The 26,193-nt window shown below is 42.7% G+C and overlaps 1 protein-coding gene across 8 annotated transcripts in view; it reads left to right on the top strand.

Moving 5' to 3' along the window:
• The window catches only part of LOC311041114 (CLIP-associating protein 1-B-like), an 88,784-nt gene that overhangs the window by 30,090 nt on the left and 32,501 nt on the right, over positions 1–26,193 (top strand). For 7 of the 8 annotated variants that reach the window (XM_084051602.1, XM_084051606.1, XM_084051605.1 and 4 more), the window contains 11 exons: positions 13,481–13,624; positions 14,472–14,548; positions 15,801–15,893; positions 16,491–16,636; positions 17,554–17,689; positions 19,190–19,260; positions 19,600–19,659; positions 21,763–21,840; positions 22,916–23,083; positions 24,540–24,586; positions 25,270–25,470. In XM_084051602.1, coding sequence (XP_083907728.1) covers positions 13,481–13,624; positions 14,472–14,548; positions 15,801–15,893; positions 16,491–16,636; positions 17,554–17,689; positions 19,190–19,260; positions 19,600–19,659; positions 21,763–21,840; positions 22,916–23,083; positions 24,540–24,586; positions 25,270–25,470 — 1,221 coding nt within the window. Of the gene's footprint in view, positions 1–1,588; positions 1,720–13,480; positions 13,625–14,471; positions 14,549–15,800; positions 15,894–16,490; positions 16,637–17,553; positions 17,690–19,189; positions 19,261–19,599; positions 19,660–21,762; positions 21,841–22,915; positions 23,084–24,539; positions 24,587–25,269; positions 25,471–26,193 lie in introns of those variants that run through there. The other variant, XM_084051607.1, reaches the window with a different exon arrangement.

Below are 26,193 nucleotides of genomic sequence, written 5' to 3'. Positions count from 1 at the left end.
ACCAAGTCAAGCAAAATGTAATGCCTCAACTCCTACATTCCTTATTTTGAGGGGTCCCCAGTTCAAATATGATTATTTTGTGGGGTCACAGCCTGAAAAGGTTGAGAACCACTGATATGTAGAACACATATGATCTCTATGAAAGGGCACAGCATGGCTACGTAGTTATAGATCAGCCGTCTGTCCGTCCATCATGCCTCCACTCTCCCATCCCTCTCTCCTGAGTCATGATGACATCACATCTGTCCCTGATGCCCCGCCCACATTCTCCTCCTCTAGGGATTCATCCCCCGACACCTCTCTCCTCCTCTCACCCCTTTCCTCTTCTCTCTGTCTTTCTCTGTCTGTCTGTCTGTCTCTCTCTCTCTCTCTCTCTCTCTCTCTCTCTCTCTCTCTCTCTCTCTCTCTCTCGCTCTCATTCTCTGTCTGTGTGTCTGCCTCTCTCTCTCTCTCTCGCTCTGTCTGCCCTCCCTTCATTCTGTTCTCTCTATCCAAACCTTCATCTCTGTTCCTCTGTATAAGTCCTCTTTCTATTTCAGAGGCAGTATCAGTCAACAATGTTAAACACCTTTCTAGTTTTTCCTATAACTTAAATAGGATGTAATTAATGAATCACTATTACATTGGCAAGGGAAATACAACCTATAAACTAAGTCATGTGCAAAAGTCATCTGCATAATACGCTCCCCACGCAATTCTATTATTTAATAAATTCTGACAGATAAATGGGATGTAAAAGGAAACAGTCTAAATTGGCCTAAAAGGATTTTCTTTCTCAATGAAACCGTGGAGAAAGATTACACAGTCAGCAGACTTTCTGCCTCTACAGTCTCTTCCTGTACAGCTAAAGCCTTCTCTTCTCTTCTCTTCTCTTCTCTTCTCTTCTCTTCTCTTCACTTCTCTTCTCTTCTCTTCTCTTCTCTTCTCTTCTCTTCTCTTCTCTTCTCTTCTCTTCTCTTCTCTTCTCTTCTCTTCTCTTCTCTTCTCTTCTCTTCTCTTCTCTTCTCTTCTCTTCTCTTCTCTTCAATTATTTCATGTTGCATGCTGGTCTTGAGGTGTCCCTCAACTCTGGGAGTCAAGCAACCTCTGCATCTCAGCACACAACAGCCACAATGATGCCTGTGTTCATTATAAACAGAGAGAAAGTGTGTGTGTGTGTGTGTGTGTTTGTGAGCGAGAGAGAGAGAGAGAAAGAGAGAGAGAGAGAGAGAGAGAGAGAGAGAGAGAGAGAGAGAGAGAGAGAGAATAAGTGCAAGAGAGAGGGGGTAGTAAAGGAGAGGGGAAGAGGGAGAAATGGCGTGAGAGAAAGGGAGGGTGAGAGAAGTAGGAGAAGGATAGGTATTTTGTGTGTGCGTGCGCGCGTGTGTGTATACACGCGCACATCTGTGTGTGTGTGTGCGTGCTCAGGGGAGGAGGGAGGATGTGACACGTGCTCCCGGTCTCTGTCAAAGGAGGGAGGGGCAGGCGAGCGGATCAGTTCCCCTCCCTTCCTCTCCTCTCCTCTGTTATCCTCTCCTCTCCGCTCATCCTCTCTTCCGCTTGCGTCTCCTCTGCTGTGTGGCCGCTCGCCGGGGCCCCTCCGTCCCGACACAACGATGTGAGGAACTAAACGAGCAAGGCTGCAAGGACCGTCGTACCTGTCTGTCTGCCTGTCTGTCCGTCCCGCCTGTCTCTCTGCCGGCATGTTGAGGAAGCTGGTCTGCCGTCGCATTTGCTCCTGTAAGACTCTTGTTTCTGTGGATGGAGGGATGAGAGGAAAGGAGGGATAGAAAGAGAGAGAGAGAGGGAGGGAAGGAGGGGTTGGAGGTGGTACGGTAATCAATGATTAATGCAAGCTGCGATGTGTGTGTCGTCTGGAGATGAATGAGAGAGAGAGCAAGGGGAGTCACCTCTGTAACACAGAGAGAGAGAGAGAGAGAGGTATGGATGGATGAGAGGAAGAAGAGGGTGTGTACAAACAGCATGGCAGTATCTGTAAATACAAGAGATTCATTGCCTGCAGCCGCTGACCGTCATCATAAATGTAAACACAGCTCGACCTGCTTTTGCTGGTGTCTAGGAACAACTAGCAATTTAATGGAACTGTCCCTCATGGTTATAGAAACAACTGAATTACACGGCAATGTAATGGAACTGTCCCTCAGGTTTTTTTAAACTAGAGGAGGCAAATGTATGGTGCGGGATGCATTGGAATGTGTTGTTATTGTTACAAACTGTAAATGTTGCAGGTTAATTGACTCATTGGCTTATAGATAGGTTGGTTGGTACTTTGGGAGATGGGTAGATTGTAAATAATTTATAAACGGTGCTGGATGTTTTTTTCCTCCTTTTTTGCTGAAGTGACATCTATGAGCGGCATGGACAGCACATGTCATGTAATTGTCCCTTTACTGTATGCTTTGAAAGTAGAGTGAGTGCCAGCTGTATACAGAGCCCTGGCTTTCTATGTACAATAAGCAAAAGGAAGGTGTATGTAAATGTGAGCCATGCAGTATAACTTACTGACCTGCTTTTGCTGCGCTGGAGAGTATATAATATATCATTGCTGTCACGTGGAAACCATGTATGTCCAAAACCATTCCTTTTTTATTATTGTTTTTATAAAACATTTTTAAAAAAGGAATGAAAAAAGCTGATCTCCTGTAGATCAGCTATTCTCAATACTTTTGAGCGACACTCTTGTATGCTAAAGTAGGGTATTAATTTATGGGAAAAAATGAAATATGAGCTTTCTGCCCGACGGCAAAGATATATAATACACTATCTCTGATGTGATGTGTGGGGGTGCGGCTCAGGAGGTAGAGCGGCCGTTTGGGAATTGTAAGGCCGACCCCCGGCTTCCCCAGGGTTAGGGTCGAAGTGTCCTTGAGCAAGACACTGAGCCACTACCTGCTCCTGGTGAGCAGGTTGGTGAATGCATGGTCCTCTGTTGTTGTTGTTGTTATTGTGTGAATGGGTGAACGTAATGCACATTGTAAAGTGCTTTGGATATAAATGCACTATTTACCATTTAGTATACCTACCCAGGACTGTTAAACTAAGGCTTTTGGATTTTTATAGCTATAAACATTATGTTATACTTTGGGCTATTCAAAAATAGCAGATCTACAAGCTCATAGCTATGAGCTAGCACATCTTTGAATGTATGTTTTTTAAAGCGTACATTTTTAACTAAAATATTTGCTTCCGGGGATTTTAACGTCTTCTAAATAGTAACAATTTGCTTTGAAAAGAAAAACTATGTTTCTATAATATCAGCGGTTCTCAAACTTTTTTCACGTCAAGGACCACCCAAAATTATATGTATTTGTCCGCGGACCCCCCCCCCCCCCCATCTCAAGGTATTTTGTTCCAGGGACCCCCAGAAGCAAAGATTTGAGTAAAAAATGTATATATATATGCAAAGATTTGCACACATTTTCACAATCTCTTTAAAAAAATAGCAGATCTGCAGTACAAGCACCCAGTGCTCTCATGAGCTTGTATATCTGCTATTTTTGAATAGCCGAAGAAATCATAAGTGACACAGATGCGTTCCCGGATTGAGTCGGTTAAACTAAGACGTGTGGATGTGCCACCCAGCCTGGACGCTAACAGAGAGCAGGGCGGGTCAGAGACATGTCATTTGTTGTCCTAAAGTGTGAACCAAAACACAGCACGATGACCTCCTGGCTCTGCTCTGCTGTCACAGTCCCTATCTGTCACCATGAAACTGGGTAGAGCGCCAAGTGTAGCGACCCGCCTTGTATGTTAGAGGGAAATTGTAAACAACATGACAAGTTTACCTGAGAGGTTTTGGATTTACAATATGACAGCTGCTGGTGGATGCTTTTATCCAAAGTCTTCGGTTCAGTTGCTTTATTGTACCAAGGAATTTCCTTTTGCAGCTAGGAGTAAAAACAACATAAATTATTCACAACGTACGCACTAGTACACACTTGCTTCCAAGTTAAAAACCTCTACTAAATAAAATCTTAGCTGACTAATTTATTGACTAATTGATTCATTGTTTGCTACATACAGTCATGCAGAGAGCAGTCTATTCAGGTTGGAGAGATTGAGAACTACAGTAAACATTCTAATGTTGATTTCACGATCACTACTGGCTGTTGAAAGTTATAGACTAGCAGAGGGTTATATCTATGCATGGAAAACGTAAAAAAAAACGACTAATCAACTAACAAAGCCTTTGCCGACTACAAAGGGACAGCCCTAAGCAGTAGCATGAAAGCTATGTATTTATAGCACAAACAATTCACAATTTTAATTCCACCTCTATAACATCAGTTCTGTGTAACCACTTAAACCCTATATACAGTACTTGTTGGACTTATACTAGGCCTTCTCCTTTTTTCCCTCTACGCTAAAACTCTTGGCCGAAAATAGCATCTACAAGCTCACAACGCGTAGCGAAGCATCGTGAGCTTGTAGGTTGGCCGAATGTTGGCCCGCCAGAATAGGGACTCTAGGGTGAGGGTGTAAAATCTTCTGTAATAAACGATATGTCTACGTATGACAGCCAGGTTTATATGCCACCAGAGAGCCTATACTGCTGCTCTCTGCTGAGGGACAGGTGACAGCAGCTTTGTACGGCATGTCATTTATGAGCCGAGTGAGTTTCATGACCCATAAAGTGTCATACTTTGTTAACTTTGCTTTTGAGAGCTTGTTAAAGCCTTTTTTATATATATATAGCGACATTGACATGGAAAAGGATATCTGTTTCTTTGTCCCTGTGTTTGGTCCTGCTCCAGTGTTGTGTTTCAGTACTATCTTAAGTTGTGTGTGTGTGTGTGTGTGTGTGTGTGTGTGTGTGTGTGTGTGCGTGTGCGTGTGTGTCTGTGTGTGTATGATCATAGACCTGTGCTCATAGCTGCTGCTACCACATTTCTACTGCTATTATTGACTGGACTCATGTTCTGATCCATTAATAAGTACCCCGCAACATGCATTAGACACACGTTATGAATGCTTTTGGTTGATATTCAATCAATTTTCCTCCATTAGAGAGTTGTAAACAAACACTCTGAAAAATCAAGTTGTGTTTTCTTTTATGCTAAGTATGTTTCCTGGAGACTGCCACATTTAAGTACTGGCATAGTTTTCTCACACTGATAGACTTGGCATTTGGCCAGTGTCAATGTCAGTTGCACTATCGATTTGGTTTCATTTGTGATTTAAGGGCATGCTTACCAACTAGTTTGATGTTGCTGGGTTTTACATTTGTATCTGTCCTACTGCCTGCAAAGCACTTAAAACTGCAATCTACTGTAGGTTCAATGCAAAACTAAAATATTTATTTAGACAATTCAATTAGAGGATAAGCCCCTTGAGATGCATCATCTCGTTTTCAAGGGGGTCCTCGTTATGTTTACTATTATAGTATTATTTCTATTTGTACTAGTAGTGGTATTACAGCTGTGAAAATATTGTTTGATCCTGTTTCACAGAGTATAGGGCCACTCACACTGAGCACTACAACTAGAAAGAAAGACAACTATAACTATATCGTTCACCATTGTTTTTTTCTTATAGTTGGTGTGAACACTGCCACCCACTTGGCTTAGAAGATTTTTAAAACTATGTTTTTATAGTTATAGTTATAGTGCTCAGTGTGAATGGCCCTTTTGAGTGTATAATACTAGCCTGGTAAACCGTCTCGGTCGCATGAATTCACATTTCCATGTTAATTCACGCGTTTACCAGGCTAGTGTAACACGTGAATAAGGCTAATATGCTAAAGCTTTTTTTTTCATATCACTTTTCTTAACATAAAAGTGAAATCTGACTTTGAATTCGGGGCACTTTGATACATTGACCCCTCCCCCTCTCTCTCCTACTTTCCTGTTTAAAGTACTGTTCATCTGGTTAAAACATGAAATGCCCAAAATAAGTCTAAAAAAAACAATTCCCTTTGGGCTACCACTGTCCCACTAGTGTGCTCACCCTGTCAGCTTGTGTTAATGTTTAACAGTTATGTCCAACCATGTGACATGGATGTTCAACGTCAGGTTTTCATTGCAACCAAAACACCAACACATAACCGACGATAACAAGCTCACAATGCATCCGTTGCAACGCGTTGTGACCTTGTAGAATGGCTGAACAGATTTGGTGTGGAGGGGAAAAAAGGAAGGGGCCAGGAATAGAGCCCTAGGGAACTCCGGTCAGCGGAGTATATAGGGTGGTTAAAATTCAGCGTGAGTTACATGTGTCAACCTAGATACAGACAGGGGGGTTTGTGTGTGTTGGAGGGTTTAAGCTCTAATTTATACTTCCACAAATGTGCAAAAACAGCCAGAATAGCTTCTGTTCTATTTCAGAAATTGTTTGAAAATCTTTGACAATCATTGACAATGTTCGACTATAATTACATTTTTCCAAAATCACTGTAACAAAAAAGTTAAACCGAGATTATTTTCCACTGACAATTCCACATCTGTAAAGCCACATCACTGTAAAGCTAGTCAGAAATAATGACTTGGGCTTTAATCTACACTACTGTGGAATATATTCAACAAGTGAATGCTTTTAAATTGAAAATTGAAATCAGCTGTGTAGTGTTTGGCTGGGAGGAAAGCATGCATGCTCTTGGCTCCCACCTGGACACCAGTGTTTTTTGTGTGTGTGTGTGTGTGTGTGTGTGTGTGTGTGTGTGTGTGTGTGTGTGTGTGCAGAGGGCACAGTGTCAGATCAAAGCTGTCGTCACACTCCTCTATACAGACCCGGAGAGTCACCTTGCATTGATATTGAGCGGGGATGTCGCACCGTGCTTTGATAGCACACAAGAGGGGGAGGCTGCTCGCTGATGGCCGAAGACTGATAGCCTGGCACGCTGCCGTGCTTACGTACACTACGTTTGTGTGAGACAGCAAGAGAGAGAGAGAGACTGTGTACAGTATATGCTTGAGTGTGCCATGCAGTCCTGTGTTTATGTTCGGCACAATATACTGTATGAGTGCGTGTGCGTGTGTGTGTGGGTGTGTGTGTGTGTGCTCACAACGTGTCGCGATGCGACGCGTTGTGAGCTTGTAGATCGGCTATTTTCAAATAGCCTAGGTATAAAATAGGGCTGAAGTGGTTGATGTATGTTTTAAATATGTAATAATTTAAATCTGAAAAGTAACTAGTAACTAAGTTTTCAAATAATTGTAGTGGGGTAAAAGTTCAATATTTGCCTCTGAGATGTAGTGGAGTAGAAGTAAAAGTATTGGAAATTGGAAATACTCAAGTAAAGTACAAATACCTAAAAATTAAGTAAGTACTTAAGTAAATGTACTTAGTTACTTTCCACCACTGGGGTGTGTGTGTGTGTGTGTGTGTGTGCGTGTGTGTGTGTGTGTGTGTGTGTGTGTGTGTGTGTGTGTGTGTGTGTGTGTGTGTGTGTGCGCGCGTGCGCGTGTGCAGCCTTCAAATAATTCATGAAGATCGATTGCTGGCCTGGCAGATTCCTGGGCCCGAGGGAACCACGTGGTTTGGATTGCCCAGGATGGGAATGACTTCCTCTGGGTTACCTCTCTGTGTAGAGCGCTGCAGAAATCACAAATCATTCACTTCTAGTCTGTAGAGAACTTAGAACTTGTTTTTTTTTTTACCTGGGCTGAATAATGATAAGTACTGGCAAGGATGAACCCTACTTATGTTTATCCCACTGTATTCCCTCTAGTGCCACCCTTAGGCCAAAATGTTCACCTCCACACGAGATATAAAAAGAAATGTGTTGGCCGGGCAGATTGCCATGAAACGAGTGCATTCGTGCTCGCTGGAGGATGAACCGTAATCTTTTAAGGACACTGTGACCTGTCCTCTAGCGCCGCCCTCAACCTTTAATTCAAGATATCTCTAAATCTAATGGGCATATTGCAAGTTGACCCCTACTGATTATGGTAACCCCATGACCCCCCATGGCCTCGTCTACTCTATAGCAATCCTTTTAGCCATAATGTGGCAGACTCCCGGGGGTCTTATTACACATCTATTATCGGGGCGCTGGTCATCCACACATGCTCCTATCGTTGGCAGTCTTTGGATTTAAACGTATTCTGCTGTCAGCATTGATGTAAAGTAACTAAGCACATTTACTCAAGTACTGTACTTAAGTACAATTTTTAGGTATTTGTATTTTACTGGAGTATTTCCAGTTTTCAGTACTTTTACTTCTACTCCACTACATCTCAGAGGAAAAAATTGTACTTTTACTCCACTACAGTTATTTGACAACTTTAGTTACTAGTTACTTTGTAGATTTTGATTATTATTACAAAACATACATTAACCTCTTCAGCCCTACATACATTTCAGCCATTTGAAAATAGACGATCTACAAGCTCACAATGCGTCGCGACGCATTGTGAGCTTGTAGATCGTCTATTTTCAAAAGATTTGTATACAATTTATACATTTGAAAACTTGTGAAACGGAACATTCTGTATGATGAGTACTTTCTACTTTTGGTGCTTTAAGTACATTTTGATACCAATACTTTTGTACCTTTATACTCAAGTAAATTTTGAATTCCGGACTTTTACTTGTAACAGAGTACTTCTGCATTGCAGTATTGATACTTTTACTTAAGTAAAACATGTAAGTACGTTTTCCACCACTGACTGTCAGCGAGTCGCTCTGGGATGAGATTCGTCCAAACCTAAAATGCTTTTCCAAGCGCTGAATGTGAGAAATGGAATGACAGTAATGCGGCGGTTCAGGACCACCTCTGCCGAAACCAATAGCCCTGACACAGCATCTGCCATTCAGCGGGCACAAACGCTGTGGAGGATGATCGTCACAACAATGTTATGGAGTAGGAGTCCTGCCTTCTCACATCGTTGGCATGCTCTCCCATAATGCCTCCCTTTGTGTTCTCGTCCCAAAGCGGCCAGCAGCACTAATGTCTCTCTTTGTTTGATTAAAATGTCAAGCGTCTTGGCTGCGGGTCTTAAAATGACAGCTAAAAGGACTTGTGAAAGATGAACCCTGTGCTCCTCCATGCCGGCCAGAAGCCATTTCGTCGCTTGTCGGCAGTGGTGGAAGAAGTACTCAAATATTTATTTTACTTCGATGAAAGTATTCAAAATATACTTAAAGTACCAAAAGTAAAAGTACTAAAATGTTTGAAAATAGCAGATCTACAAGCCCACAACGCGTCACAGCTTGTAGATCGACTATTTTCAAATAGCCTAGGTATAAAATAGTGCTAAAGTGGTTGATGGATGTTTTATAATATAATAATTTATATCTGCAATGTAGCTAGTTACTAAAGTTTTCAAATAATTGTAGTGGAGTAAAAAGTACAATATTGGCCTCTGAGATGAAGTGGAGTAGAAGTAAAAGTATTGAAAATTGGAAATACTCCAGTAAAGTAAAAGTACCTAGGGCAGAAACCTTGTATGTCCAAAACTGTTGCTTTTTTTAGGAAATGGAAAAAAAGAACCCTTATTATTTAGTCACAAGCTCTTGTTAATACTTTTCTATTTATAAAACCCACAGACAGACTCAACCACTTTCACTTTCAAACCTTTTTCAGAAATGTAGCGAAAAATACGGATATAAAAGCCTGTAGATCGGCTAGTTTCACTTACTTGACATGCAATGTTTCTGCCTGACAGAAATGATTTGTTACGTTGTCATTGTGTTTCAGCCACATGTCCTCATCAGGCGTTTGTTGTGATGATTTAAGTTGTTTCTAAGCCAGGAGTTGTCAAAGCTTTTAATTCCAGGACATTCAGTACATTCAATAAAACAGTGGGAGCAAATGAGCAATGTGCAGACTTTATCGTTTCAATCTTTATGCAGATTTTCTGTTTGTCCTACACCTGGATTCTAGAGTGGATTTGCATGCTCTACGTCTCGTATCTTGGGTTGTTGTTTTGTTACTTTGCAAAGATATAACTACAAGTATTGGTGAGATATCGTCAATAGTTGTTCCATAGATTAACCCATTAAGACCGGGAACGCATCCTTGTCATTTTTTAATTTGAGCTAAAAAGCATTATTTTACACGTTGGCTATTCAAAAATAGCAGATATACAAGCTCATAGCGCGTCACCGAGTGCCGCACTATGAACTTGTAGATCTGTTATTTTTGAAAAATCGTGAAAATGTGTGCAAATCTTTGAATATGTATTGTTTTTAACATTTTTAACTAAAATCTTTGCTTCTGGGGGTCCCTGGAACAAAATATCTTAGATGGGGGTCCGCCGCCAAATACATATAATTTTGGGGGTCCTTGACATGAAAAGGTTTGAGCACCCCTGATATAGAAACATACGTTTTTTTTTTCTTCAGAATAATGTTGGGAATTACAAGACATTTGTAGAATCGGCTTCTTAATGGGTTATGAGTTATTATGGTTGTTTTGTAACAAATATGCCGATTTGGTCAGATTGAACTGTAAACACATTATAGCACCTTCATAAGTGTTTCTAGTCCAATCTGCTGCCGAGCCAATCAAATGAAGCTACAGGAAATATGACCCGGAACAAGAAACGGGTATGCCACCTTGGAGAACCACAGGAGTACAGTTAATGCACAAAGACAATAGGATCATTAGTGTTTAATCTACGGAGCAACTATTGACGAGATACCACAAATATTTGCTGTTACATCATGGCGGTGTAAACTACACAAACCAAACCTCTACCAAAGTTTAAATGGTCTGTCAGATGATTAGATTTAGCAGGGCTGGAGATTGTGTCCTCACTTACTCACTCAGCTACTGCTCTTTGGGCTCTGCCAGGGAAGTTAGCCACATCAGCCCTGGCATCCCTGTTCTGAACATGACATAATAGGCAAACATTCTGCGAAAATAGCAGGTCTACATGCACGCAACATGACGCGTTGTGAGCATGTAGATTTGCAGCGAAGAGTTTTGGTGTACAGGGGGGTAAAAGTCCCTGGTCAATGAAGAATATAGCGTTTAACCCATTTAGCCCTGTGGCCGATTCTACAAATGTCTTCTCTAACAGTTTTCTGAAAAACTATTATTGCTATATCAGTGGTTCCTTAACATTTTCATGTTAAGGAAAGCCCAAAATGATATATACTGTATATGGGACCATATACCGACTTCAAATTTGGTGTGCGCAGCGGCAATGACTGAAGGGAGTGTGGTGTGTGGTGCCCGCCACTGAGTCGTTCGGATGTGCAGGATGTCCAAATATATAGGCATTATATCCGATTGTCCTCAACCACCGATCCAACCGGTGTGCCAATATATGGGCATATACTGATACTGACATCAGGGATCTGAATATATGAGCATAAAAGGGACAAGGACTGCAGATATAGAGATCTCCATATATGGGTACCAAAGACATACAGACAGACGGCTACAACGGGTACTCTGGCACTATGCTGGCGGTGCGACCTAGGTGTGAGGGGCCACTACCTCTAGTAACACACACACACACACACACACACACACACACACACACACACACACACACACACACACACACACACACACACACACACACACACACACACACACACACACACACACACACACACACACACATCTGCCTTGATGAGAGACAGAGAAGCCTGGTGGGACAACTGAAGGCGACGGTGGGGGGAGACATTTGATGAGAGATGTCACATCTATGACATCATCATGATCTATATAACCGACTGCTTGCTAGCAAACAACGTCTCCTTTCACCTGTCCGTTTCAGTCGTGTTGCTTTGACTCACTTCCGTAAGACGTCACACCCTAAAACCACTTTCACAGTGACCACTCTTGGTAATTTACCATTGCATTCCTAACTATTAGGAACAGGAAATCAGTGGCTTTCTAGTTTCCAGTTTCTTCAACAAGGGGTTTTTGCTACCTTTGTCGCACAATACGACTCCATTCATTTAAGCAGCAAGACTTTGACCATTCCAACTAGATTGACATTGGTGCTGGTGTGAGGAATGTTCTGCTGTACAGTGTATCCAACAAAAGGACCGGAGAGACCTTTCTTTTTGTTTGATGACGCTCATGCTGCTGTGACAGTGGGACACAACGTGTACTCCTTTGGAATAGTCTCTAACTGGGACGTTCAGATTCATGTGATAATCTTCAACACAGTGTCTTTACACTGGGCGAAGGTGCCTCCAGTGAGAGCTGGAAGAGAACGTCCCTTCAGAAGCAGGGGCCACACAGCTGTGCTCATAGAAGATTCTGTCTACATCTGGGGAGGTCATCTACATCTGGGTTTACATTACCGCAAAGAGCTTTATTCATTCAATGTCGACACCCACAGATGGCTCCGGCACAATGTTTCTGGGACTGTCCCAGAGGGGAGGCAGGGCCACTCAGCCTGTGTCTTGGGGAAGGTCATGTATATCCATGGAGGAGAGAGAAGAAATTGGTTTTCGCATGTTTTCTATAATGACATCTACAAGTTGGACACCACCACAATGGTCTGGACTTTAATTAATATCAGAGGCACTCCACCACCTGTTTCATCAGGTCACTCTGCCACCGTCATCGGGACAAAGATCTTTGTATTTGGAGGAGAGGGGGAACTTGATGACTTCTACAAAAAAAGCAGAGTGTTTGACACAGAGACCAACCTCTGGAAGAATCTGATTCTGCACAGAATGCTTGTTCATCCAGAAATATGGAGGGATCATTCAGCCTTTTTTGCCTACAATGGAGAAGTGTACATAATTGGTGGCATAACAACAAGAATGTGGAGATTAAATGGTCTGTTGTGGAAATTCAATCCAGAGACCCTCTCCTGTAAGATGGTTAAACCCAAGGGAAATAGCCTGTGTTCACGTTTTCGGATGTGCTGTTGCAGGGTGGGAAATCGTATCATCATCTTTAGAGGATGGAAAGAATTCTACTCAGGAGCCAAAGACCTGTACATCCTAGACTTCAGTCCTAGTCTGAAAACATTATGCAAGTTAGCAGTTATTCAGTATGGTCTGGAGTGGTCAGAACTCCCACACAACATCAGATGGGAACTGGCAGCCATGACTACCAACAGCAGTTAATTTTCCTCACTTGTAAAAATTGTGTTCTATAAAATGTTTCTTCCATAATGACATGTCCAAAGTAGAGGACTACCAGACATCAGGTGGGAACAGAAAAATATCTTAAAATCTCAAAATATTTTGTTCCAGGGACCCCCAGAAGCAAAGATTTGAGTCAAAAATGTTCCCTTTAAAAAAAAATATATATATATTCAAATATTTGCACAAATGTTCGAGATTTTTCAAAAATAGCAGATCTACAAGCTCATTTTTGAATAGTATTTTTGAAAAGTATAAAATAATGGTTTAAGTGGTTACACAGATGCGTTCCCGGTTTGAATGGGTTAAGTGGTTAATAACATTATTATTGTGAGAAGAAACCAATGGCTGATGAATGAATGAACCAGCGAATGAATGGCGTATTCATCACTGTATATACCCCTCATTGACTAGAGCGCTTTGTCTCTCCTATCTCCCCTTCCTCCCTTCCTCTCCTCTTCTTCCTCCTCCTTTACAGATAAGAACTTTGACGATGAAGACTCGGTGGACGGCGGACGCTCCTCGTCTTCCTCCAAGGCCGCCTCGGTGTCTGGGAAGAAGAGCGTGAGCATGGGCTCCTTCCGGCGGCCCCCCTCCTCCTCCTCTGGCGCCAAGTCCGCAGGTCAGAGGTCGTCCACGTTAGGCCTTTCACGACTAGAGATTTTTACTGGTCGACTAATTTGACCCAGTGGTAGTCAGAAAATAAAGGCAAGGGGATAATAATAATAGTAACTAGAGGTTTGTGCCGCTTCGCGGCCCTCACATCTACATAAACATTAATCAAAGCCCTGCCAATCAATCAGTCTGATTGGCCTATCAGGGAAGCCTTCTCTGCACACACGTCATGCGAAGTTCGGCATAAACGTCATGCGTCAAGGGTCTGATAGGCAAATCGGAGAATCAATCAAACCGAGAGCCTTCATTTTCTGGTACAGCACCACAGCACCACAGCTAAATAATAGCCAGAGCTCTGATCAACAGTCTGTGGCAGGTTTGGAGGCCATTGGAGTGATCCTGTGCTCACTCCACTTCGTACCACGCTATGAGCTTGCAGATCTGTTACTGTATTTTTGAATAGCCAACCAATGTGCTATAAATATAACTAAAATCTAAAATGACACAGATGCTTTCCCGGTTTTGAATGGGTTGTTAAACAGTCTGTGCACACGGCCCCTAAAAGATCCTAAAATATGGTGATTAGTAACCAACGAAAGGTGCAGAAAACGCACTCATCAGCCAGTATTTCTAGTAGGAATACTGACTGATTAACTTTGTTTACTCAGAGACGACGCACAGTAAAATCCATAGTGTTCATTTAACTCAGAGAGTGTACACATGGAACCAAAATGTACCCACTCAGGATTGGACTGTGTGGGACGTTCCCATCGTATTTTCCCCGCGGTGGATAAGTGTCAGCCTTCTGCAGGTGTGTGGCGGTGTTAATGTGTCCTGCTGCTTTGTGTCTGCAGGGAGAGATGGGACCAGCGTGGGGGCGGTGGATGAAGAAGACTTCATCCGTGCCTTTGAGGACGTTCCCACCGTGCAGGTACTATAGGGATAGCCTGGCATGGCCAGACTCATATCACTGCGTAGCAGTGGTCGAAAAATAGCCTAGGTATAAGATAGGGTTAAGGTATAAAATAGGGCGTAGATATTAGTCTGGAATCTCTGTGTGGAACCTGCATTTCCAAGGGTCGAATTAAAAAAAATCCTCTGGTGATAAACCCGCACCAAAGCGCCCCCATATTTGCATACTGGGCCCTGATTGGCCCCTCACTACTTCGGAGGGAGTGAAATCCAATCACAACTGAGCGGTGCCAGACCAAATCGGCCGAGGGCAAAACATTTTTTTGGTACGGAAAGGTATAGAGCCTTTGTTAAAACCATTACCAAATCAGTAAGGGAGGGATTGCAGCGTTTCAGCCACGTGATCAGTTACGTAGCTAGAATCCATTGCCTTATCGGCAGAGTACCCATGTAATGGGATTTGTCCAGGTTGTCTTTGTTTCTAATGGATCACACGTACACAGTGAAGTAAACCAAGTCATACGATGCCAAACCACATCTGAGGCACTAAAGAGAGTAAAGGCTCTGACACAGTGAAAGCGGCAGACACTCGCGTCATCAAACACACCCATTGTTTTTAATGCCTGTAGCCACACTGGGTCAAAACCTGTTGACTCGTCTTTCAGAGTAGATTTTGGAGGGTCGATGCGAGGCACAGACCACCAAAACACAATGATATATATTGCGTCAAGGCATAGATGAGTTCAAACCTGTATTGCAGTGTATAAATTCCACTTTTGAGAAACACAAGTCTGTTTTAAATTAAAAAAAAGGTTTCAGCCAATATGGCTTCGTCAGGGCCAATACAATGACCAAATACAATTACCAAACCAGTACGGGAGGGTGTAGAGCTTATTTTTTTACTGCACGGGAGGGATTGCAACGGATCACAAGCACACAGTACAGTAAACTAATTCTACGTTACAGTATATCAACAGTAGACACATGTGTTTCCAGTTCAAACACATGCTTGAGCCAATCAGACAAAGCTATGGGTAAATTAACTGGAACAGGAAACGGGTATGAAAACAGGGCCTACAGTTATGCACAGAGCCTACTTGGTAAATGGTGCATATAGTTATTTCAACCAACTATGTCCTCACATGGAGCGTTGTAGAGAATGAAGGACATGGATAATATGGATTAAATACAAGGAATAATCCCCCCCCTCTCTCTTCTCTTCTCTCTCTCTCACTCTCTCACTCTCTCACTCTCTCTCTCCATCCCTCCAGATCTATTCCAACAGGGAGGTAGAGGAGGCCATGGTGAAGATTCGAGACGTGTTGTCAGATGACAAGAGGGACTGGGAGCTTCGGGTGGCTGCTGTAAGTTATTTAATCTCGGATATGCAACGTTTTGGTGCAAGACCTCCTCCAGGCATATCATGTGCCTGAACAAGGTCTTGCACCAAAACGTTGCTATTAAAATTAAACAGTTTCTCTATTGAGCCAGCTTAGACAGTGTCTGGATGTTTTTTTATTTAAATGTATTTTTAACTCTATTTTCGTAGAATCTTAGCCACAAAATAGAGACAATCGTTCAATAATACATGTCTCCCCTAAAAGTAACAAAATAATTAACTGGTGGATTTCACCATTGCCAATAGTAATTCATTTGTATTTGTATTATTTGTATTTGTTTATTGTTATACCGCAATGGAAACAAGCTGTAGGCTTTTTTTGCGTTATGCTTTTGATCATGGTGGGTCAGATGTATGTTACATGTGACATTATGTTTTATTTCATGATCACTAAAGACATCAATTAATCAATCAATTTGTGCTGTCTCACTGTTCATTTATCCATTTCTAACTCTGGAAGTGTATAAATGCAACCATTTGGTTTCATTTTGCACCCAAGTATTAAAATAAGACTAAAAATGTGACAGTGCAGCACTAACGTGTGGCTTCATGACTCTTTCAGCTGAAGAAGGTTCGCTCTCTGGTCCTGGCGGGTGCGGTGGAGTTTGACTGCTTCTCCCAGCAGATGCGGCTCATGGAGGCCGCCTTCAAAATGTCTGCCAAGGACCTTCGCTCGCAGGTGGTCCGAGAGGCCTGCATCACCCTGGGGTACGCCGGCGCCAGATCTCTGCTCTAGTTACTGCACAGCAAAGCCCCCTCAGTCTTAGTTGAACTCTGAGAATGCAAAAATGGACCCTTGTGTAAATGGACCCTTGCTAAGTGTTGTTTTAACTCGGAGCGTGCGAAAATGGATCCTTCTGAAAAGGCACCCTTGCAAAATCGTGATTGTTAATTTAACTGATAGTGGGACAATAAACCCTTACTGGCCCATTTTTGCAGCTAAATTAACACTGAATGGATCATCAGTAAGTTGAATATATGCAACATAACGAGGTTGTTCCTGTTTGTCAGACACCGGCAGACAGCTCACTGGGAACAATGGTTAGCAGTGTTGTGCTGTATTTCTCAGCCCACAGTACAGCTGGTTCTCTATCTAGCTGTATAATAACCAAGGACTACTTTAGATCTGGGACACCAGCTGAAATTAATTGCCACTAGTCTAGCACGGTTAGTTAGCTGGATATACTGAGAACTAGAAAATAATAATCTCAATAAGTTACCTACCTACTGGACTCTGGAATATTAATATCTAGTGGTGTAGGCTGTAATTAGCTCATATGCATGGCTCTTGCAAAGAGCAGTAGTTCTCTACATTGGTTCTAGATGATGGTTAATTGCAATTATTACAATAAATTAATTTGGTAACCCACGTCTAAATTGGTCCCTGATTAGACAGCTAGAATTAAAACAAAGTTGGAAAATAAATGGTGTCGGTTCTAGGGCACTGATAGTGAAAATGATAATAAAAAAAAAAAAGCTACTTTAGATTACTTTAGATTAGTAACAACATTTAAATGAAGCTAATAATAGCTTCATTTAATTCAACATTAACTGTGCATCTGGGAAAACTAGAACTGACAGAAAAAGCATGTCTCTCACTCTTGTTTGGTGTCTCTCTGTTGCAGCCACCTGTCATTAATCCTTGGCAGTAGGTTTGACCATGCAGCTGAGGCCGTCATGCCCATCCTCCTTAACCTGGTCCCCAACAGTGCCAAGATCATGGCCACCTCTGGCATCGCCTGCATTCGCATAATCCTCAAAGTGAGTGACAACATTCTCTTGCAGAACAATTGTTGCTTGCCAAAAATAACTAATAAGTTACAAGCTGGCAATGCGTCACAATGCGACACATTGTTAGCTTGTAAGTCAGTTCTTGAAAAGTGAAAAGGTAAAATATTCATATGTATGTCATAACCCTGTCATTATAATAGACTAGAGGTTCGGGCCATTATACGGCCCTCACACCTACGTCGCACCGCCGAACAGAACGATATGTTTCAGTCATAGTATCAGGGGCTTTGTCAGAGTACCCGTTGTACCCGTCTCTTTTGTGCTCCATATATGGAGATCTCTGTATCTGTAGGTCTACCTGTGTCCTTTTTGTGCCCATGTATGGAGATCTCTGTATCTTGTCCCTTTTATGCCCACATGTCATTAGTATATGCCCATACCCTGTATTTTGGCATGCCCATATATATGGGTATATTTGTTGAATCAGCGTTTCTGGACAACTGGATATCAAGGGCGTATCGTCATAGAGGCCAACGGGGCCATGGCCCGGTCTAATAAAACTCTGCTCCCCCAGGGGAAAGAAAAACAAAAAAATCAACATAACAGCATTAGCACCCCTCACCCTATTCTGTTGTTGCCAACCACAGAAATTCGCCTTTGTTTTCAAATCGGGCTTATTTGCATTCGGCCGAATTGTTAATGGGTGGCCATTAAAAAACGTTTTCCCCGTCAAACCGGTTCTCTTGCCAGTAACCAGCGGCTGCTGTTGGGGGGCCAGTGGGGCCACAACCAGCAGCGCCCACCACAACGCCAGACCCGCCACCACCAGCAACCATCTCCGCGGCCAGCAGCACCATAAGTGCGCCCCTGCTCCCAGGATTCCAGCGGCGCAGTTGCGCCTACAGACCTCTCTGCGATCGACGAGCCAGCAACTCAACCCAAACTAAGCCGCTTCCCAACTATACTTCCATATTGTGTTTTATTCACGTTTCTCTCGCTTGCATTAACGCTGATGGTAATTCTCAATAGACTGTCACTTATCAGCCATCGTTGCGCGAGCTCCCACCCGCCCCCCAGATTCTAAAGGGGGGGGGGGGGTTAAGAATCTGGCCCGGTCCACGTTAGAACCCACCGTACGCTAATGCTGGATATCCATATGCGTATACCTATGGACATATCTGTCGGATCGGCGGTTCTGGAAAACCGCATATCCGAACGACTCGGTGGCGGGCACCGCACTCCCTTGCGTCCATGCCGATGCGCACGCCGAGTTTGAAGTTGTTTGGTCTCATATAAGCACATGACCATATATGGGCATAGCCTGCCCTCCCATTAGGCAATTTTAATATAGGATATAAAATGTATAGAGTTTGTTTAAAAAATGGTTTTAAATAACGTCATCAATCCAGACAAGTTTTTTACAGATCTGTGACTGGAAGCCATTCTACCTTCTTCAGCATTCTTTTCATTGTTGAACAGAGCGTTGCAGTGTTTATATTCATATTTGCACCTCTCTCCTCTCTCTCCCAGCACACCCACTACCCTCGTCTTATTCCCATCATCACCAGTAACTGCATCTCCAAGTCTGTGGCAGTCAGAAGGTAAAACATCATATTTATTAATCTGTCGGTACATAAATGTATTGTATGTCGCCGCTCGTTCAAAAGAATCATCCACAACCGGCTCAACATGAGTTATATAGACAGCTGAAACACAAAGCGATGATGACAAACATAATAAAGCAGATGTATTAGACTTTGTTAGTCTGTTGAAAAATGAATGATGTGTGTGTGTGTGTGTGTGTGTGTGTGTGTGTGTGTGTGTGTGTGTGTGTGAGAGAGAGAGAGCTTAACTGAACAGTTACAGTGATCAGGTTTCAGTTTTTGTTAGGATCATGATCGCATCGCTGTTATTGTAACCCTTCTGTCCTGTGAACCCAGGCGAAGCTACGAGTTCCTGGACCTATTGTTGCAAGACTGGCCGACCAACTCGCTGGAGAGGTAACATTATTATGACAATCACAATTTAGGCATTTATCAGAGTAAATGACATGAACCCTAATCAACAAACGACAAGGTAAATAGCCACATAAGTAGAGTGCATGGATTTCCTCCTTCATCCACCCCAGTAAATCCAACCCTGAGTATAACTATCATCTATCACAAATAGAAGACAAGAAGGGATACAAGGAGAGAGGAGTGCAGACTGCAGGGAAAGTGAGAGGCCACTAGGTTGACCCTAACCCATGATTTCATTGGTACACTGTGATCCAAGCCCACAGACGCATCATCAAGAACCTTACTTTTCAGACTAGGGGAGGGACAGTTGATCTAACTGATAGATTCAAACGATTATACAAAATAATCAATTTGGGGAAACAATTTAGAATTTCATTCGGTATAGGCAAACATTTGAAAGCATTTTCAAAAATATCGAAAATAGCAGATATGCAAGCTCACAATGTGTATTTAGGATTGTTGTAATTTTTTCTTGTGTCGATGTATAAAAACTCTTCAAATGAATTAACAATTTTGCTTTTAAAATACTGCAACAGTATCCTGCCCTGTATATAAACCCCTATAGCAAAGCAGTACACACACGCACACGCACACACGCACACGCACACACACACACACACACACACACACACACACACACACACACACACACACACACACACACACACACACACACACACACACGTACACACGTACACACACGCATATATCAGGGAATCTGAGACGAGGCTAGCCGAGGGTGTGTGGAGTCTAGCTCAGCAGTTGCCATGGCGATAGCCGTGGGTTGCCATCTCAGACTGTCTCTTAAGCGCCCCGGTGCGTTCCTGTGTGACCACTTCCTGCTTCCCTAGTGGTCACACAGAGAGAAACCCAATCTGACCCGCCCGCACCGGGGGAGCTCTCCTCTTTTCATTGATCTGACCTGCCTCTGTCTCACACACACACACACACACACACACACACACACACACACACACACACACACACACACACACACACACACACACACACACACACACACACACACACACACACACACACCAGTGTTGCCATGTCCACTTATTATAAGCGACTTTGGGCTTCTTTTTCTGTAAAGTTCCTTGTAAATATTGGTACAGTAGTTGCGGGTTGCGTTTTTTTGGACTTGTTTGGGCTTGCTTCCTAATGTTGTTTAAACCAGTGGTTCTCATGTCATGGACCCCCCAAATTAATTTGTTTGTCCCTAACCCCCATCTGAAAATGTTTTGTGCCAGGGAGCCCCGTGCCTGATTTGTGGTGTTAGAATGTTTAAAAAAATATTCCAAATATTCCACATTTTATTTCAAGATTTTTTGAAAATAGCAGATCTACAAGCTCACAACGTGTCGCGATGCGATGCATTGTAAGCTTATAGATCTGCTATTTTCAAATGGCCGATGTATACAGCATATATGTTTAAAGTGCTCATGTAGACCTGGTTGCTTATTTCTCTCACAAAATCTGGCAACACTGGCACACACATGTGCCTGTGTGCGTGCATATATGTGTGTGTGTGTGTGCCTGTGTGCGCACATTTAGGATGCACCACTTTTTGAGATTTTGATAGCCCAGTATACAAAGTATTGATCACATCCATTAGCCTGCTTTTAGTAAATACGATTTTTTTGTGTGGTCCATGTTTTAGTGTAACACACTTAGTTGAATTTAATTAGTTTGCTTTTTTTTTTTGAGAGAGAGAGAGAAATCCACCAATAGTGATACCCTATTTGGGGCTGGACTCATCTGTTTGTCTGTGATTGTGAAATAATCCTCCTAAAATTATTGTTTTTGTTTACAGCTTATCTCTGTAAGCTGACAGCCGCCATTATCCACTTATGCAGTGTTCACCATTGTAACTTATATTTATTACGTTCCAATGGTACAATCTGCATGATTGTTGCCTTTATAGGGATACCTTATCCTTATGAATAAGGAACCTTATTCAACAGAAGTGATGTGTAGTGGAGGGCGACCTCGAGCTGAATGGCTGAATGTTGTCTATAGCATCTTAAAGCTGTGTTTGACTGTGTGAGATTGCAGTTTTTAATTGTCTTCTGTGTCCTCCAGACATGGGACGGTTCTAATGGAGACCATAAAGAAAGGGATCCATGATGCTGACGCAGAGGCTCGATCTGTAGCCAGGAAGTAAGTCAGACCGCACTTTGTTACTGTAACTTACACAGTCAAATCCTCTGTGTTCATTCAACTCCAACTTCAAGGGTACAAATGTTACATTTTGTACCCTCTGGGAGTTACACATTGATAAATCAACCCACTCCCTTAGAAATCGTGTTGTTTGTTTGGCAAATGTTATTTTTTGCGCTCTAGTCTGCATACCTAATAATAATACAAATATGAAAGCATTAATATAGAGCTTTACAACTAAATCTGATCTTTACCACGTTGCGTTTGGTGCTTATATTTGGGTGTTTTCTGTGGATACTCATTGGATTACCCACATTTTGGAGGATCAAATATACATATTCATAGGTCCTGGAATACTAAATGAGGGCAAAGACAAGAGTAGAGATACGTGGTACTATAAAGGTGCTTTGGCGAGTTTTTTGGGGGGTGAAAAATACTTGACCTTTAACAGGGATGATCTTTCTGAGGATTTAAACCACACCAGGGAACATGTGGACAGGGACTTTAATTCAGTTACATTTGTACCCTCTTGGAGTTAAATTGATAAATTAAGGCTGAGGATTTTACTGTCTACACTTCACACTGTATTTCTGTTCCTAGCCCAACTGATTGAGAAGCCCCTGAAACATTAAAGCCAGAATTAATGAAATATTTGAATCAAGCTCCTTGATTTGACCCTTTACCAAGACTGTTCTATGGTAGACGAAGCTGTGGTTCAGATTAATCCATCATAGTCCAGCACCCTTGTCATAATATTATTACAGCCAAATTTCCACTTAAATTCTGTCCTTGAAACACCTCAAAATGGCTTTTTGCAAATCACCCATCCTCTCCTCTCCATATCGTTATGTCTGAGTCATAGTGACGGGGCAGTGGCCCGCCCACCCATTAGCCAATTTTAATATAGGATAGGATTTAGGAATGCGACAAAAACTAAAATATCTCCATGAATTTAAGGCTTCATGGGGTGTGTAACTGATTCTATTTTTTTGGGTGAACTACTCCTTTAATCTCCTCTTGTGGACTGCAGCCAATAAATACGCAAATACCAAATGTGTATCCCTTGCGGTTGCAGGTGTTACTGGGGTTTCCACGGCCACTTCAGCCGAGAGGCGGAGCAGCTGTTCCAGAGCCTGGAGTCGTCCTATCAGAAGGCTCTGCAGGCCCACCTGAGGAGTGGAGACAGCCTCATGTCACTCCCCGCCTCGGACCGATCCTCATCGTCCTCGCAGGAGAGCCTGAAGTAAGACCCCCCTGTCCCCACCAGTATTGATTGACTGTAGCGATTGATTCTTAAATGTGTTTTATTGATTGAGAGGAGGTGAAGAAAGAGGGAAGAGAGAATGGGCATGTGGAGTGAGTGAGTGAGTGCAGTGGTTCTCAAACCTTTTTTTAAAAGGACCCCCATAACTGCACAGAGTTACAGACCTATAAATGTCCATTTTGAACCTGTGAGTGAATAACTGATTAGGTGAATATTTTCAATCTGCTCACCGCCAAAGAACTAGGTTTGGAAAAAATACAAGACCAATAAACTATTTTATTCATATAGTGCCTAAATTAAAGGTGGAACGGGGGAAAAAAAGTATATATTCTTTTCACTTTTACTTTTGGCACTAAATGGTAAAAAATAAATGTTTGGACTGGAATCTTGACCTAGCGTATGTCTTTGTTGGATTACAGATTGAACAAGCCCTATTTTATTCCCAGCTGCTTGATCAGAGCGCAAACAGCATCACTGTCTAAACTTTATTGAGTGACTGAGAAGCGAACCCCTATCCCTGGAGGGTAGACAACACAAGTCTTACCGCTCGCTCACAATGCGGTCTCCAGTGGCGTACGGTCGAAGATAAACGACGTAACAGAGAATGACTAAACTCTATCACAGACAACGAGCATAACCATACTCCATCATTCACGTTTATTGTCCTGTCTTCCTACTTGTCTATGAGTTACTTTTTCATTTCATTCTCTGTGCATTCTTCAGTAATTTCACGACTACTTTATCAGTGGATCCATTACACTTGTCAGCACTAGTATTGGTAGAGTATTGATTGCAGTGTCGGTTATCTCAGGGTTTTTCCTGTGCCGGTATTTTAAAGCTGCAGACTGTAAAATAACAAAGTCAAACTGTATCTTAACCGCATAAACGCTGTATGCTTAGTTGACCGGAGTCCCCCAGGACTCTATACTAGGCCTGCTTCTTTTTTCCTCTCTACACCAAATCTCCGACGTACAAGCCGACGCACAAGCTCACAATGCATCGCGTTGAGAGCTTGTAGATCGGCTATTGGGTTTGTGTGGTTACAAGCCAAAGCAGGGTTGATACAGCAAATGCTATACAGCAGTTTGATGTGCATTAGGCCACGGACCCCCATTTGATTCGATCTTTATCTCTTGGACCCCAATAACTCTGAGAGTGTACAAATGGAACCAAATGGGTCCATTTGGTTCCATTTGTACACTCTCAGAGTTACAGACCCGTAAGGGCCTATTTGGTTCCTGTCAATCAATCATTTAGCCTGGGACCCCCTGGAACCCTCTCAAGGACCCCTGGGTGTCCCAGGACCCCACATTGAGAACCAGTGCTATAGAGGAAAGGCCCAAGAAATCATCGCTGAACCACAGAACAACTGGAATAAGTGAAGATAAATATCATTCAGGTTTTATGATGACTGTTTGTGTTTGTGTGTCCACAGTCGCCCCCAGGCTGTGAAGAGCTCCGTGGGAGGAAGCATGGCCCGATGTAAGCACACGCCCCTTTTCTTTTGACCGCTTATGGACTGCCGGAGTAGTTTCCACTTATTCATAATTAATGTGATTATGTCAAAGGGTGTGGAAAGAATTAGCCAGGCAAATGCTAGCAAATCCTTCACCTCGGTAGGTGGTTTAGTCAGTTGGTAAATGTCTCGGTGGAATAGTAGGAAGACCATCGACAACCACTGCAGATGTACTTGTTATATTATATTAACATACAGTATCATACAGATTGGTTACTATAATAATTTTTTATTCATTAATATAAGTGTTTGATTGTAGCTGTAAAAATGCTGGTACAATAACATTGTTGTGCTTACCTGCTCTACCAATTCTCATTTGGAGGTACTGTGGTGTTCTAAAACCCTTGGGTAAAGTAACCAGCGAACGACTGATACCAACACCAGGCAAAAATAGAACATTCTAAAACATAGCCGATCTACAAGATCGTTGTGACTTGTGAGTTTTAAACCATTTTAAAATGTTGCCAGGTTGAACGTGGTAAGAAATCGGTACACATCTTGCATAATTGCCGATACCAATGTTGTCAAAATAAAAGACAGTGGCTCTACTAAAAAAGAAACAAGCTTCAACACCATACTGAGTGATAGTGTGGTGACAGCTGTAGATGCAGAGATGGACAGTGTCCTTGACTGTTATCTCCTCCCCCAGCCAAAGTCACTCAGCCCGGCAGGACTCCAGCTGCGGCCACGTCTCCGGGCTCCCTCCAGCGCTCTCGTAGCGACGTGGACGTCAACGCGGCTGCCACGGCCAACGCCAGGACCAGGATGCCAGCTGTGACCGCCGCTATGACCGCCGCTTCACCCTTCAGCTCGGCCGCCGCCCTGCCCCCTGGCTCCTACGCTTCCCTGGGTGAGACTGCACGCACGCGCGCACACACACACACACACACACACACACACACACACACACACACACACACACACACACACACACACACACACATGCACACGCACGGCACACACACACACACACACACACACACACACACACACACACACACACACACACACACACACACACACACACACACACACTATTACTTTATTTGTCTTTTTGGCATGGACAATGCACATTAACCCATTAAGACCTGAGGCCGATTCTACAAATGCCTTATAAATCAGTAGTTCTCACACTTTCAAGATTTTTCAAAAACTTTCAAAAATAGCAGATGTACAAGCTGTGAGCTGTGAGCTTGTGCATTTAATGAACACTTAAAACATGATAATGATTAACATACACATGATTATGTGTAATGTGCTGCCTTTAGTGTTAAGCTGATTCCCATCCTTATGCTCCGCAGACATAAAAAACGAAGATTTTTTCGATGAAAAGGACCAGTGTTTTTTCTCCCTCAGAGCCCCAGAAGTTAAACATAATTTAATCTTTTCAGCAACAGAGCGCCTCACTTCTAATTGCCTCACTTCTAATTGTGTTCTCAGTAGAGATCATAAGCCGTGACCAGCAGCCATGTGCTCCAAGTCACGCCTTAATGACAACATCTGCCGTAGGAAGTTTCAAACGTGCTTCGTCACGGCAGATTCATGTATTTTCATGGAAAGCGCTTAGCGTTTA

This window comes from Gymnoscopelus microlampas (genome assembly GCF_963454915.1).
Source record: "Gymnoscopelus microlampas genome assembly, chromosome: 24".
Taxonomy (NCBI): Eukaryota; Metazoa; Chordata; class Actinopteri; order Myctophiformes; family Myctophidae; genus Gymnoscopelus; species Gymnoscopelus microlampas.
Note: the sequence above shows the minus strand (reverse complement) of the source record. Positions and strands in the feature narration are given on the sequence as shown.